Source organism: Muntiacus reevesi, chromosome 7 (assembly GCF_963930625.1).
Source record: "Muntiacus reevesi chromosome 7, mMunRee1.1, whole genome shotgun sequence".
NCBI lineage: Eukaryota > Metazoa > Chordata > Mammalia > Artiodactyla > Cervidae > Muntiacus > Muntiacus reevesi.
In genome coordinates, this window is record NC_089255.1 from 68,910,319 (window position 1) to 68,926,103 (window position 15,785).

At 42.4% G+C, this 15,785-nt stretch overlaps 1 protein-coding gene across 1 annotated transcript in view; it reads left to right on the forward strand.

Moving 5' to 3' along the window:
* Window positions 1–15,785, forward strand: part of DAAM1 (dishevelled associated activator of morphogenesis 1) — a 177,974-nt gene that overhangs the window by 142,325 nt on the left and 19,864 nt on the right. Inside the window, exons 16-17 of the mRNA XM_065940564.1 lie at window positions 5,059–5,165; window positions 12,440–12,524. Coding sequence (XP_065796636.1) covers window positions 5,059–5,165; window positions 12,440–12,524 — 192 coding nt within the window. The remainder of the gene's footprint in view (window positions 1–5,058; window positions 5,166–12,439; window positions 12,525–15,785) is intronic.

Here is a 15,785-nt window from a genome sequence, read left to right on the forward strand (position 1 = left end):
GGTTGCAGAAAGCCTAGCAATTGAGTAATTGTCTCCTAGCAACCAATTTCTGTTTAAGTAATCAGTAGTCATGCCAGTCAGGCTAGACCAGAACATTTCAGTTGCAGTTAACACTAAGTTGTAGACTGGTAAGTAGAATCATCTGTGACATTTCCAAGAGTGCTTCCTGGAGAAAATTTTTAGCACACTTGCTCAGTTGATTCAAGTTATGTTTCTCCTCTTGGTATAAAAATGTGAGATGAGAATTTTTAAACCATAAATGTGTTTCCCAAGTGAAGGTAATTTCAGCCATTCCATTTAATTTATTGAATGTTGAAAGAAAATTGAAAGATGAAAGCAGTCTAGTTAGGAACACACAGGATAAAGGAAACAGGGTTTATGTCATCATGTCCCCTAGCCTTGTAACTAGTGGCAATGTCACAAACCTATGCATTTTCATTTTAGTCTTGGCAATGCTCTATATAATTATTATCACACTCTAACTGCTCTCTTTTCTACTCCCAAATGAATACTGGGAACCTTTTTTTTTTTTTTTCTGTGACATCTTCTCTTTCTTCCCTCCAGAGTTATATAACCCTGACCAGACTCTCAGGATTTCAGCCAGTGTGTGACCAAGTAAATTTCTCAGAGAGGCAAAGAATACATGAATACCATTGTCTGTGTGCATGTAATAGGAACACTACACGGAGTAAGATTATGAAAAAAATTTTTAAGCTTCAGATTATTATAATTTAGGTGAACACTGATTAATGACATTTGGGAGATGTCATTAATATATATACACACACACACACAAGATATGCCCTGTTGATATGAGAAATATTGAGTCATTAAAAACTGAACAGATATTTATACTGTCTTTAACTCCAGTTTTAAGAACAAGACCATTTCTGTTCAGGATTTTTTTTCAGTGTGAATGTCAAAGGTGTGCAGAACTAAATATGTAAGCTTATATGCCACACGAAATGGAATTTAATAGCATGCAGTTATTCCCCTGCTCACATTCCAGAAGTTCATTTAAAAGTCAGTGTCCTAAATCTCAGAACCTCTTTTCCTCACTGAAACTGTATTACACATGATTTCTAAGCCAGCCACAAAAGACTTATTTTAACACATAATGTAGCACATTGCATATTAGCACTATTTCAGATACATTTGAACTATTTACCTTCATTTTGTGGGAAATTTTCATCTTGAGATGTTATAAGTTCATTCTCCCTATCTATGCAGTTTGCAGAGTGAAAATGAAGTTACTACATCTAAAGGAGCATGTATTTCTGTCACAACAAATGAGCAACTGGCTGTCTCCATTCCTCTTCTTCACTCTGCCAGGGGACACCCCTTCTTCATAGTTCTGTTATCAGCACATAGTATCTCAAAGCCTCTATGCTCTGATAGAGAACAAAAGATAATCACTCTCTTAGGCTTAGAATCTGACTCCTGCTAACATGTAGTATCCAAGTTGTTGGGGTCATTCTTGGGGTCCCCTTTGGAATATTCCGTGGTATCTTCTGATTTATCTTATGGATGGGCAAAGAAATTTCCTTTTTTATTCTTTTTACGTTTTTTGTTATTCTGTATATCTAGTTTCTAACATTGAACAATTATATCATTTATGACATTGATTCAATAAGCTCGATCTTTAGCCATGATACATGAAGGCAGAAGGTAAAAACTGTAAATAATGGCTTTTCTTAGTTCCACAGTAGAAGGTAGAGGTTCTATAGCTGGACAACATGGTAAGAGTTAATCAAATACAGGGTTTTATTTAAATATTAGTGCATGCATTTCTCTGGAGAGGGATCTCTAGCTTTTATCAGAATTACAAAGGGATCTCAACCTCAAAAAGATTAAGAACCATTCATGTAAAAGTCATTGTCTATAAAATGGTGAGTCATTATTACATGGTGAAACCCTATCTACAGGAATTTATCAGCACTGGTTCCTGAAAATGCAAGCTCCAATTCCCTATTTATCTTCCAAATCCTAATCCCTATACCAAAAATCATCTGGAAAAATCAGGCATCCTGTTAGGTGGAGCCAAATGTAGATAGTCCTGTCATGTTTGGCCCAAACCAATTAGTGAATCATTTAGTTTCAAAGAGAATATTAACTTATTTGAAATGAAACGTAATTATTTTTAACATTTCTATCTAAGAAACTTTGTGATTTTATTTACGATATGATGAGTAAAGGACTCTTAAAAATGGGGAATCTCGCAAGCTCCAATTAGCCAAACTTTCCCATGGCATTCCTCATCCTCACCTTGCAAAAGATAAGATAAATTACTTCGCTATTAACTGTTACATTTAGTGCTGCTGCTGGTTATAAACAGATCTTGACCAGCTGTGCTTCAGCTCAACTGAGAAGCAGAGCAATAGGCAAAGAAATGGACTTGATCATTGTCTTGAAAGATAAAATAATTGTAATGTATGACAGCTTCCAAGTGTTGAGCTCATAAATATGTGACAGGTACTGTACAAAATACCATATCTTCATTACCACATTTAATCCTCACAATAGTAATCCAGTTGTTTACTTCATTGTACAGAGAGTGAACCTGAGCCCCAAGTCACATTCCTAGCAAGTGCTAGAGGCCTGGTTCTGTAGCCCACTACAGTAGAGGTCAGAGGTCTTAATTTCTTGACATTGGGAACTTGGGGAGAATGAGTTACAGAGGCCTTCATACAAGTTTCTTCTTTGAAGGCCAGACAGGGAGAACGGTGTCTAAATCCAGCTTGCAGCTTGTCTCTTTAAGAAAGAAAAGTAGGGTAAGACGACCTCATGGAGTTCACTACACTAGAGTTTTTTCTGCTCTTGAAAAGAGAAACTGCTTTTACAGGGAAAGAGTCCTGAAGAGTTTCAGGGTAAAAAAAACTTGACAGTTACAACAGGAACAAAATAAAACTGTGACATCAGAGAAAAGAAAGCTTTCGTGTGGTTATCAATTTATTTTTTTAAATGCCATTCCAGAAAAGTAATCCCTCCTTGAATGGGTGGAGCCAGGGGAGGATACGTGTTGTTTCCCATTCGAAGAATGATGTGAAACAGCTCATCTGTGTGAAACTGGCCTTGGCAGTGCTGCCAGGACCAGTGAGGCCTTCAGGAATCTGCTGAGTAAATGCTGGTTGTGCAAGTAGTTGGCCCGAAAGCTGGGGTGTATTTTGCACACCGAAGCTTTATTCATGCCATCATGGCAAAAATATGCAAAGAAAGCTGTGACTTTCTCATAACATGCCAACTACCTCTTCCTTTTTCCCTTCTTCACTCCAAATCTATTCTATGAACTATTTTAAACAAACACTGTTGTCCTTGTCTCATGAACAACAGTCCTGAGGCAATGGGGACAGGACCACCAATGACTCTGTAGCCCATGAATCAATTATTGTCTCTTAATTGGAAATTCTGTCTTTTTCCTCATACCTCCCAGAGCACGCACAGGCATTGTTTGGACTTTCAAGCAGTACTGAGGGTTGGTTTTACTGACCTGTTGTTGAACTTGTCTTTTTTCTTTTCTTCATTCTTTCTCATAACACAAGAAGACAGAAGATTATTCTATCCACTCAAAAAATATATATATTTTGCTGTTAGTAGTTTCCTCACATTGATGGCAATTGATCTGTATTTTCTGCTTCAATTGTCATGTTAAATACATGGAGCCCAAAGGTCCTTTCAAAGAGGATTTTTTTTTCCTTCCCCAACTTGAACTCATTTGAGGGTGTTTTAAGTCCTTTCGTATCTGAATTTGATTTGCCACCATTGAAAATTGTGTATAGCACCTGCTGTCTTCTCTCTTGAACCTGAATGCTTCTTGTCAATGTATCTTCAGCCAGACTCTCATCTTCATCAACTCTCATTGCTGCTCCTGGGGCATAAATTACCTCTTACCTGGTGTCACTCATTTCCTTGACTTTCCTGTGTGTTGCTGTGATTTCTGAACTGCATGTATCTTATTTGCCTTTTCCATGCCTCTGCCATGGCTGTAGGATTTCTTTGTGAACAGTAACTCCAAGCAGGTAAGTGAGCTAAAACCCCCACCTTGCTTAATATAATTCCTTGGCTCACTATAGCTCAAAATGTCTTCGTTTTCCTGGGTTTTTTTCTGATAGGGTAATGCAACGTCTAGTTAATTCCACATTGGGTTTCAACTCTTCACTGACTATTTAGAGGTATGCCTGAAATCTCTGCACAATATGAAATAGTTAAAGTTTGGTCCATATTGCCTTTGTTTCCTAAACCATTATCCAGTTCCAGAACTGTTTGGTTTCCTTACATTTTTAAATGCCATGATCTGTTTTTTAAATTGATCCTGACCTTTCATAAAATCAGACTCGCTGTATATCAAATCAGTCTGTTTTTACCTCGACGCTCTGTTTACTCAGAAGATATTGTGTGTATAATTGCCTTATGCCTCTTCCACCGTAAATTATGGCCCTCCTTGCTTACAACTCTCTGCACAGCAGCAGAGTGTTAGAGTAGTGTTTTATTGTTAATTGAAGTAAATTGAACTAACGCCTTGAACTGCGCACTCCCTGTTGTCCATCAGGCTCCAGGGTAATGAAAGGTACCATCTGGGCCTGGGAGCTTCCTATTGCACATGAGGATGTTTGGGAGGTTTTATTGTTCAGCTTTCTGAGTGTTCAGGATGCAAATGGTTCTGAGGTGAATGGGCCCTGCAAATGACTGGACCGGCAGGGGCACGCCTCAGCTGAGCTTGATTCATAGTGACAGTCCTTCTGTCTGCTGTCCATTGGGATTTGGGGGACAAAAGGAGGGTAGCGCTCATTGATAATTTATGCATCTTCAACTTAGAAGCACTTTGTTCTTCCAAATAATGCTTTTTCAAACGTGGGTGGTCGGCTTTTCTTGTTATTTTCCTTTGTCGACTAGATTTTAGTCTTTGTTTCAGTCCCACCACCCCCCTCCATTCCCCTCCTCACCATCTCAGTTGTGTGTGTGTGCGTGTGTATATGTAAACACCAAATATAAAGGAAAACTGTGTCTGAAGTCGGAATGTCCCTGTTTGACTTTGATGGATTTCTTTCCTGTTCTTTATAGAAAGAAGCAGATGCCATTGATGACACCCTGGGCTCCAAACTTAAAGTCAGAGAGCTTTCAGTGATCGATGGTCGGAGAGCTCAGAATTGCAACATCCTTCTCTCGAGGTATTGTTGATGTTGTCTCAACATTTTTGGTAGGACCCGGTTTTCTATCATGTGGCCCCAAACCACGTGGTTGGACTCGTTCTTTTACCTGGACTCTCCTGAGGGTCAGCTCTCCGAATTTCTTCTGTCCAAGGTGAAAAGGACTCTTAGTGTTTACTTTCCCTCATGGAATATGTCAAAGCTGTTGCCTACTTTCTTGGGGTTTAATTTCCACAGACTCCTAAATTTTAAAAAGCAGACCATCTCAAATCAATGTTTTGCTTGGTTTTTCCAGAGAGCCTGTAAAATGGACTTTAATGTTATTTATACTTCTCGGCTTTAGAGCTATTAATACTTTGGTCACTGAAATAACACTGTCACAGACTCAGCACCCACCATGAAGCCTCTTTGTTTCATTTTCCTTCTTAAGTCACCCTTTTATACTTCAGATTATATTATTTCATGTTCTTTGTGAGCATTTTTACGACTAAAAATATGTCAATAAACCTCAGCGAAATGCTAACTTATCCAGTCAGCCCTGTTCAAAAGTATTTTTCATAATTGATGAACCATCATGGTCCTAGAGCTTGAAGAAAAGAAAGGAAATTTGGGAGCCTGGAATCCGATTATAAATAGCTTCAGGGAATGTGTCAGCTGGTCTTGGGCATTTCAAGTAGCTTTTCTGAATCTTTTCTCTAAAAAGGACTTTCACATTAGGCAGAGATACCTAATGTTGAGGAGGCGAAGGAAAATGTAAAGAACCCTGAAGTTTGGGGCATTCTGTACAATCTAAGTCACGTTGGTTACACTCTGGAAAAAATGTTGAATATGTATCGAAGCTGGTGCAAGGTGACTTCTCTTTCAGGAAGAGTGAAGATGGAAAATAGTAGTTCTTATTTTTCATACAGTCTTAGAGTAAATTTAACAGAAAGCACTGCTCTTGGTTTGCAGCATAGAAGCTTGATTGATAGCCAGATATATATTACTTTAGGGAGAAAATGTTTCTTTTAGAGAAAGAGAAATTAAAGCTTGGTAAGACCCCCCTTGAGTTTTAATACAACTGGTAAGGTAATGTGAAACATCCTATTAGCACTTGCTTTTCTGCCTCTGGCTAGAAGCTGTGTAAATGGCTAGGCCCTGTGTTTATCCCCACTTGTGTTCAGGAGGACACTATTGAAGATAGTTTTGAAGGTCTATATACCTTTTTTCTATAGACTGTACAATTTATTTTGTTACAACTTCTTTTTACAAATAACATTTTTACTTAATAGCAAAATTAAATGAAAAGTTAGAAAGAGTGTTTTTTTAAACCCCCCAGAGAAGGAAATGGCACCTCACTTCAGTACTCTTGCTTGGAAAATCCCATGGACGAAGGAGCCTGGTGGGCTGCAGTCCATGGGGTCTCTAAGAGTTGGACACGACTGAGTGACTTCACTTTCACTTTTCACTTTCATGCATTGGAGAAGGAAATGGCAACCCACTCCAGTGTTCTTGCCTGGAGAATCCCAGGGACAGGGAAGCCTGGTGGGCTGCCGTCTATGGGGTCACACAGAGTCGGACACGACTGAAGTGACCTAGCAGCAGCAGCAGCAGCAGCAGCAGAACTTCCCCCTCTATTTTGTGCTTTTGCAGCATAGAAGAGCCCTTTAAAAACAACTTGGCAAAGAGAGCCATCACTCTGAATATTTATAGTATTTAAGAGCTCTAACTGTGACCCAGTTCCTCGTAGACAGATCATTCTCAGTACAAGATGCCACTGAGGGTAATTACACTAGTTATAGATAAGGTTACAACTCTTTCTGGCAAATTTCCCATCCCATTATTGGAGGGATTGTTTCAAATTTGTCATATGTCATTCCCTTGTTACATAAAAAATGTCAAAGGCTAAGGTGAGTTAGAATGTGAATGTGCCTAAACTCTCTAGTAGACTATTTTAAGAACTTGTCTTATGTCTATTAAATTATCTTTTAATATCAAATTTAATGAATAAGTATTACAATGAGCACAGAATATTGAAAATGTATTATGTGTGACAAGCTGATTTTGAGACCAAGTTACCCTTATGGTAATTGGGCCTTATTGATCAGGGTCTAAAACCTTCTCTGCCACAGAGGAGTCAGGACCACATGCTTTTCTGCTCAGTGCTCAATAGTTTTACTCTCTCTTCAGGAGAGCACAGGACAGCTAAAGGTAAAAGAAATGAAGCAGAACTAATTTGTTTTTTATTTAGTTGTTTAACCACTCAGCAATTTACCTTGCTTTCACTCTTCTTTTCATTGGCGATGCATGACTACACACAAAAGGAGCAAGGGGCTTCAAGGATGGGAAAGATGCTTTTGATGCTTTGATGCTTTTTGTCGTAGAATTGTCACTTTGGAGTGTTTAATTGCCTGGCACTGTGCTGGATGCCATAGGATGTCCCAAGACTTATGATTGCATTGTTGCCTTTGGCAGCACATGGCTAATTGGAGAAGAAAAATGCCACAGGCAAGATGACTTGTGAACAATGCAGGCCTTAGACTGCTCTAGCAGGAAGGAGATGGGGAGCCCAGCCAAGGAGAGAGGGGACAGCAGCAGGGTTTTCCTGAGAAAGTGGGCCTGGGTGGGGGTGGGAGGCAGTTCCAAGGGTATGCAGGAGCAAAGGCAGCGGGGGGCTGGAGAGGCAGGGGGCGGTGGCGAGAGTTCAAGCCGAGCTGTAAAGAGCTCTGGTTGCAGTCTTTCACTTGGATTAAATTAGGTCAGGCAGGAACATCTGAGATCCAGGTCTGGTGCTTTTCTAACAGCCTGAGTCCAACCAGAGTCAGTCGATAGAATGGGGGTAATGAAAGTGGTAGGCTTGTAAGAATGAGAACCCCGCGTGTGAGAAGCACTAACAGAGTGCCTGCACACGGCAGCTGCTCAGTCAGTGGCCCGATTATATTCCCAGGGGATCCAGAGCCTTTTGCTCCAGAGAAGAGCACTGTCTCAGTAAGGTTATGAGTTTGATCTCATGGGTTTGCAGGATAGGTTGGAAGGGGTCAAGAACTGGAGGCATAGGCTGGCATCAGATAGGAAGCTCTTTTTGTGGCTCAGCTAAGACCTGATGAGGGACGGACTGGAGAGAGAAACTGTCACTAGCATTTGGAGACTGACTTTGTGCCTGGGGACAACGAGTAGGAGTGTTTCCAAGTTGATGTCAAGATCTCCTACCTTTCCACACTGCCTTTCTTTTCTGCTTATTGCGTTCCCAATGTCTGACGACCCTCTATCTGAGTCTCATCTTGCTGACTGGGAATTTAATTTCCAGCAATGCAGTCATCATACTGAATTCCACCACAGCGAAAGCCCTTGGCATATTCTGTGGGCGGTATTGTAACGTGCACGTCTGCAGTGTTTGGTTGTCTTTAAAAACTCTTCCTTACCCACACACTGCAGAGGTTCATGGACCATTTGGCCAGGCATAGGTTCCACAGCCTCACCTGGAGCCAAAAAGTTCAGCCGGAAGGAAAGCCCACCTCATCGCAGGGTCCAAGCAGGAGAGAAAGTGCATGTGCTCCTAGCGTGAGAGGCCAGGGTCTCTCAGCACCCAGAAAGAGGCTGTCTGGAAGGTGGGGTGCTTCAGGCCACCGCAAATCCTACCTGTCACAGACCTGAGAAGTGGGTGGAATGGACATGGTATGCTGGAGAACTGTTCCTCGGGCCCCCTGCAGAACCAACCAGCTTCTCTGCTGCATGTGTATAGGTGACATGTGGCAACTTACAGTTCCCTCGGCTTTATTCCCTAAACATACCTCTCTTCTCCTTTCAAAAAGAAAAACAGAAAAATAAGAATCTCAGAAGCTGGCTTGTATTGCAAAATGAACCCACCTAAAATACACTTTTATGAAGTGTTCTGCCGTTCTTTTCTTTTTTTTTCCAGATGCTCATGTAACATGACAGCTAGGGTGCAGTAAACCACAAAAAGCTACCTTAAAGTGGAGGGATTTGGCTTAAATCCACTGAAACAGAGCTCAGGGGATCTAGCCACCCATCCTTAACTTAGTTTAATTGTACCTGGATGTTCCAGGTCTCTTGGAGAATTTTTGAAATACTTGAGTGGAGCAAGGTGGAGTTAAATACCAGTTTTAAATGGCCAGTTTGTTTCCTGCTTTGCATAGCGAGTTGAAGTGGGTGTCTCACAAGCTGCCACCCTCCTGCAGGCCGGAACACTGCCAAGCTCTCAAAGCCATTAAAAGTTTAGGATTGGTAGGGTCCTTCAATTACAGAGATTAGCGGCTCATTCGGTGGATGACAGACGATACTAAGCACTCTTTGGCAACCTAGAGAAGCCTCCCAGAGGGCCATAGACCCCTCTCCTCTTTCCCCAAAGGTACAGCTGCTTTGTCAGCTCCCACAGGCCACGTGCAAGGCAGGATGTTGACAGGTAGATTTTCTTAAGTACTAGCCATTAAAGTCTCAAGTCTCTTTGTGGGCCACATTAAGAAAAACCAAAATTGTTATGAATTAGTGCCAGTGTTTAGTCCAGACAGCCTCAGGGGGTTGAACAGCATAAATATATACAATTTCAAAAGCAAGAAGTTCTGCACTCCATATGGGGAGCTAATGAAATGCAAATCTGATACTTCAAGTATTGTTCTCACTCTGATGTTCAACTCCTTTTCTCTTAAATGGAAAACAGAAGGACTCAGCAGAAAGACACCATAAAGTGGTTTCTCCCACTTGGTATGAAAAGGACACAGAACTAATCTTTTTTTAAATAAGTGGAGCTTTTCTCATGATAATTTTAGATGTTTCCACAGCCCGCTGGTTTTCATTCATGGCAGTTTCAACCTTACCTCACATCGCACTTCTTTGACCTTGCTGGCTACACCATGGTCTTTGCCCTCACTTGACTCAAGAGTCTTTAGTGTCCTGAAGTCTTGGGCTACCCAGGGTCCATGTGATGGAGATCTTGAGCCAGGATAGAGTTTTCCCCTGTTGTATGTTTCACCCATGCCAAATTGACTTAATTGTGCCATTTAAGTTGGGTGGTTTTACATCATGATGTTCTAGTGACCATGTTCATGGCAAATGATTGTCTCCAGACCAAACCAACCTGGAGAAGTCTGGTCCAGAGTCTCTGTCCACAGCCCAGGAGTTGTGGTGGTGCTACGACTTGGACTAGGGAAGAGAACAGGTCTTATTCTAGAACATGGACAAATTGGCGTGCTGCTTAGGTGCTCTAGTTGGGTTTGAAAGCACGAAATAGAGTAGTATTTATACAGTAGGATTCCCCAATCTGTTCCTTCCTATTGGCCTACTTATTGGTACATGAAACAACATGCAGTATCAACGGCAGGATGGATGCTTTTAACAAGGTCATGTCAAAATCTAGAGAAAAGGACAGGCAAGAGAGGTCCAGAATGAGCTGTGTCTTGCCCAGGTCCTTTCCTCCTCATGGGCTCTGTGGCCACCCGTGCACTCATCCAGCCCTCTTGGCAGAGCATAGGTAGCCTTTGTGTGAAGTATTTCTGCCTATCATCTGATTCTTGCAAACATTTGTTTCAGTTGCTCAGTCATGTCCAACTCTTTGCCACCCCATGGACTGCAACAAGCCAGGCTTCCCTGTTCTTCACTGTCTCCTGCAGTTTGCTCAAACTTGTGTCCATTGAGTCAGTGATGCCATCCAACCATCTCAAACATAAGCACCTTTAAAATAAGCACCATGACTTCTGAATCTTTTTTAATACTCTTGGGCATAATGGGTGCTATAGACAGAGAGGAAAACTCTAGTGAAATAATGGCTCTGAGAGCACTTTGGGAAGTTTCGTGATAAGCCTACTTATTGATCAAATAGCTGCACTTGAATATTAATGTTACATAAGTATTGCTGCTTTTTTTTTTTTTCCTGGGTGGAAATATCTGCCTTGCAAAATATACATAGTTTATTGTGCCCTTTCTATAGTGAGACACTGTGCTAATCACCTTGCATGTGCTGTTTCACTTTACATACACAAAATTTATTTTTTTAATTTTTAAAAAAATATATAGTTGTTATTATCTTTGTTGTATAGATGAAACAACTGGGGCTAAAGAAAAAATTTTTTCCAAGATCACACTGACCAGGAAGTGTCAGAGACAAGACATGATTACAACCTGTCTGATGCCAGAGCCCCTTCCTTCAGATGTTACACATGAAGGCTGTATGCCTTGCTCTATATTTGTGTGTTTATGTCTTTATCCTCTGTCCTAAATGTGATTCTTCTTGAAGATCATAAACAAGAAGAATGAATCAAATAATGTTAATACGAGACCTTAGTGGTAGCTTATAAGGAAGTAAGAATTTTTAAATAAGTCTGGGTCTGATGCTTATAAGCAGGACAAAAGAATGACCCTTTTGTAACAGCTAATAATCTGATTAAGATTTTTTGCCCTAGTTAAGACTTTTGGTTATATCTAAAAAAAAACATATTTTTACAAGCATTTTTTTTTCTTTATAAGCATGTTTTAATTTCATCTTTTTTCACATCCAACACTTTGTTGTCCTGCCATAATCAAGACATAAATCCTTCATATAAATGAGTAAATCATAGGAATTAATGGTAGACAGGAAAACAGAAATCAGATTTGAGTTTTTGCTCAAATCCTTCCCTATGAGATATTAACTAGATAAGCATTATTTGTTAAAAGAATTTGGGATTAGCAATCAACAGTGTTGGGTTTGTGTTAGATACTGTGCCTTTGTATGCATTTGACCTTGGACAAGTCACTCAGCCATTCTGAGCCTCAGTTTCTCCCTCTATTAAAAAAAATCTTCATGGTTATTTTGAATGCAAAATGAACTAACATATATGAACACGCCTCAGCTATGTTATTTTGTATATCAACTATTCCATTTTTTAAGAATAACATTCTCAACATGCATTTTTAATTTGAGAGCAAACCTTAAACACTCCTGACACATAATCAAGTTAAAAAGTTAATTTTCCTCTTTGACCTGCAATTCGTAAATACTATGTATTAAATAGTTGTGTGTGGGTGTTTTCCCTAACTTCTCATCTTCCAATCTCTTGCTTAAGGAAACTAAATGGTAGAACATAACAGCTTTGTTCTCTGTGTCAGCAGAGCATTACAAAGCCCAGAAGGAATGTTAGAGCCATTTCAAAATACTATTTTTAGGTGCAACACGGTCAGGAAATAAAGTGTTCACTGAGAGATTTTGAGGAAAATGGTACCTGAAGGTTGGCAAGTGGCGTAGCAAAATGAGTTATCTTGTATTAAATTGTTAACAATATCAGCTTGAGTAGTCACAGCAAATTAAAACATTCTTTCTCCAGGTTGAAATTATCCAATGATGAAATCAAACGAGCAATTCTAACCATGGATGAGCAGGAGGATCTGCCCAAGGACATGTTGGAACAGGTGAGCTGCCGGGTAGCACTCAGAACACAGGTTATGCCAGCCTCTCGGTGGGGAGGGATACCACGGAGACCTAGTTGTTGTTAGTAGACAGTTTCCTCCCCTCTCCGTGGAGGAGGTCAGGCCAAGGTTCCACGTGGCTCTGTTAGAAGGCCCTAGGACTTGCTCCTCCCCTTGTTCCTCAAAATGATGGGAGAGAATCACAGTCCTGCGTGTGCTAAATGCCTAGGACCCTCGATGCCAGAGTCTGTCTCTCATGCTGCTGCCATCAAGCTGTTACTCCTCAGCAGGTCACATAAATCTACTAGCTTTAGTAGAAAGTGTCTGTTTCACCGGAATACTGAGAGTCTCAGCACTGTGAGATCACAGCCTGCACTGCAGAAGCTGAATCACTGCTTAATCCCTGACACATTTGTGTCTCGGTCTTGGCTCATCATTCACACAACCACAAAAGCCACTGTCAACCCTCTGGAGCTGTCATCGGCACTCGTGTGTCTCATAAGGCAGGATGTGAACTTCTTGGGGCTGGGTCCTGTCTGCGTATATTGTATCGTACTCTTCTTGTGTTGTAAATGGCAGTAAATTCAAATGCCAGGGCTAGCAAGTATAGGGCAGACTTAAACATGGTCAGTATACATCCTTGTCCGTGAGATCTGGAGATAATTTGTAACTTTTTATGGCCAAGCACCAAGTCAGACGTGGTGCCCTAGCCTCTCTTCACGCAGTATTTCCGTCACACACTCTGCAGCCACTGCAGCCATGTTGTATGTTGTCAGCAGCTTGGTTTTTATCTTCCAGGTGATACTGTTGATAATACTGTGCTGGTAGATAACCCCAGGGACCATTACCTATCTCTTGGTCTGGGCCTTAATTTTCCTGTGCTTTATGGGAATGTCTCTGAATGATCTAGTCCTGTTCTGTCTCCTTGTCCTGCCGCAGAATCACGTTTTCAGAGAGTTTGGTCACAAGGCCCCACCTGTTTCTTAGAGCCAGGTCCACCTGAGGTCATGGGTGGACACAGGTGATCACGAGTCCAGGCTGACCCTGAGATGTCACCTGTAGGTGTGCTCAGCTCCCAGGAGCAAGGGGAGAGGCTGTTTTGTTCCGCTAACAGGGGTCCCGTGGTGGTGGGCTACTCCAGCTGGAGCGCCTGTTTGCCTGGGCATCCTGTCCTGTTTTCATTGATTTCCCCCAAGGTCTCAGCCACGAGGGGGAGGAGTGATGTGTGCGGGGCCACCGCACCTCCGTGGGCCCGCCCCTCCCTGAAACCTCTGCGGCTGCAGTCATTCGGGGTGAAAACCCTCACACTCAGCAGTAGAAAACTTTTTCTGCTCTCCTTTTAAGGTTTGATTTAGTTCCCAAAATAGTTAATGACTATGTTTCCAAGTCTGTTAGGATGCTCTGTGCATAAATAGTTTCAAACTATTCCTAAACTGAAAATGCCTTTTTCGAGCATTTTGCAGCTCCTCTCCTCACTCTCCTCACCCTCTCAGAACACTCGTCAAAACAGAGCCTCTGCCCCTGAGAAGTGGAGCTCCGCTGCCCTCTGTCCCTCTCCGGCCCCCAGGTGACCCTGCCTTGCAAATGCTGGCACCAGAAACTGCTTCACCCAGCGTGAAGAACTAGGCAGAAGGCTCTTTGGTCGTTAGGTCTTCAGCCTCTGTTGACAAGGTTGTATGTTTAAAATTCCACCAGATCTGTTTACTGTGAAATTGCATCCAGCAAAATTCCTCCTTGAGGGAAAGGATTTCTGAAGCTTGCCAAAAGAGCTTGTAGTGCAAATAGAATGTACTTCAGATAAATACAAGGGAAAAAAGAGGTCTACTGAAGCAGACTCTGGCCAAGTGGGATCCTTCTGACCCGGTCTCCTGAGAGCTCGGAGTGTCGTGCTCTCTGCTCGTCTCCCAGGCTCTTTCTTTTCCTGCTCACTCCAACCCTCCTTCCTGTGCCTGAACACAGCATCCTTTACGACTCAATATGGTCTGCATCTGAGCCAAGTTTATCCCCCCCTCTCCTGATGCTTTTAACCGCTGAGATCAGATCTCAGATGAGGTCACTCCTCTTTCTTGGGATGCACACCTTTCTCCTCGTCACCAGATGTTTGTCTGACTCTTCATTCTTTTCAAAACTGTCCATACACTGTCTGTTCTCGGCTCTACCTTGAGAAGGCCCAGGCCTTTAGTCTCAGCCTCTCACTGTTGGGAATAACAAGAGAGAGGGAGAGAGAGAGAGAGACAGAATGACTGTGTTATCCCGAACAGGGGTCTGTGAACTCAGCAGGCAGGTATGGGGGAATCCCTGATACTAGAACTGAATTCCAAAAGGTAAAAATCCAAACTTGGGGGGAAAAAACAAGCCTTGTGCTCCCCCTTGCTCCTTCCTTCCTTTGCCCTACCATCTTCCCTTCACGGAGGAAGCAGAAGAAGACATTTGTCCCATCCAGTGTCACCACTGGAACAAGGGAACACCCTCGCCTAGATGCTCTCAGGCCACCAAACCTATGGACTCCCTGGCGTCTACTTCCACCTCTCCTCCCTCCACCCTGTGAGGGGAGAGGGGACCCCTGGCCTCTGCTCTGGCCCATCCTTTCCTTCCAATCAGAGGACCCTGCCCCTTTCCTCGAAGTCTTCCACCTCACCCTCTCAGCATGTGACTTGTTCAAGTCCCAGCCCTTCACACGCACAGACCTCTTAAGACCACCCATCCCCATTTGCTTCTGTGCTCTCTGTCTTTCGACACAGTCAGTTCTTGAAAGCTTGTTCACTCTTCCTCACCCCCCTAAAGCTGTTCTCACTGAGGATATGCACTTCCTTGTTGCCAGAGCCAGTGGACACTTTGCAGTCCTTATCTTCCTTGATATACTGGTGGGTGTCACAGCGATGGCCGCTTGGCCCATGTGAAACACCTCTTTCATTGGCCCTGTGACTCCACATGGGTCTTTCCACTGCCTCTTGTGAAGGTCACTCTTCTCATCCTCATCTCATCAGTGCCGGTTTCTCTCAAGCCCTGCTTTTCTTCACTTGATGGAACCCCTGGTCTCCTTACTCACATCCGTGCATGTTGTAACCCACACCAGAGCTTTGTCTTTCAGATTTCTTAGGAATTTCAGACCATTTGTCCACCTGCCTACTAAAAATCATGGGCTTCTCAGGTGGCTCAGTGGTAAAGAATCCTCCTGCCAATGCAGGAGATGCGGGTTCAATCCCTGCATCTGGAAGATGCCCTGGAGAAGGAAACGGCAACCCACTCCCGTATTCTTGGCTG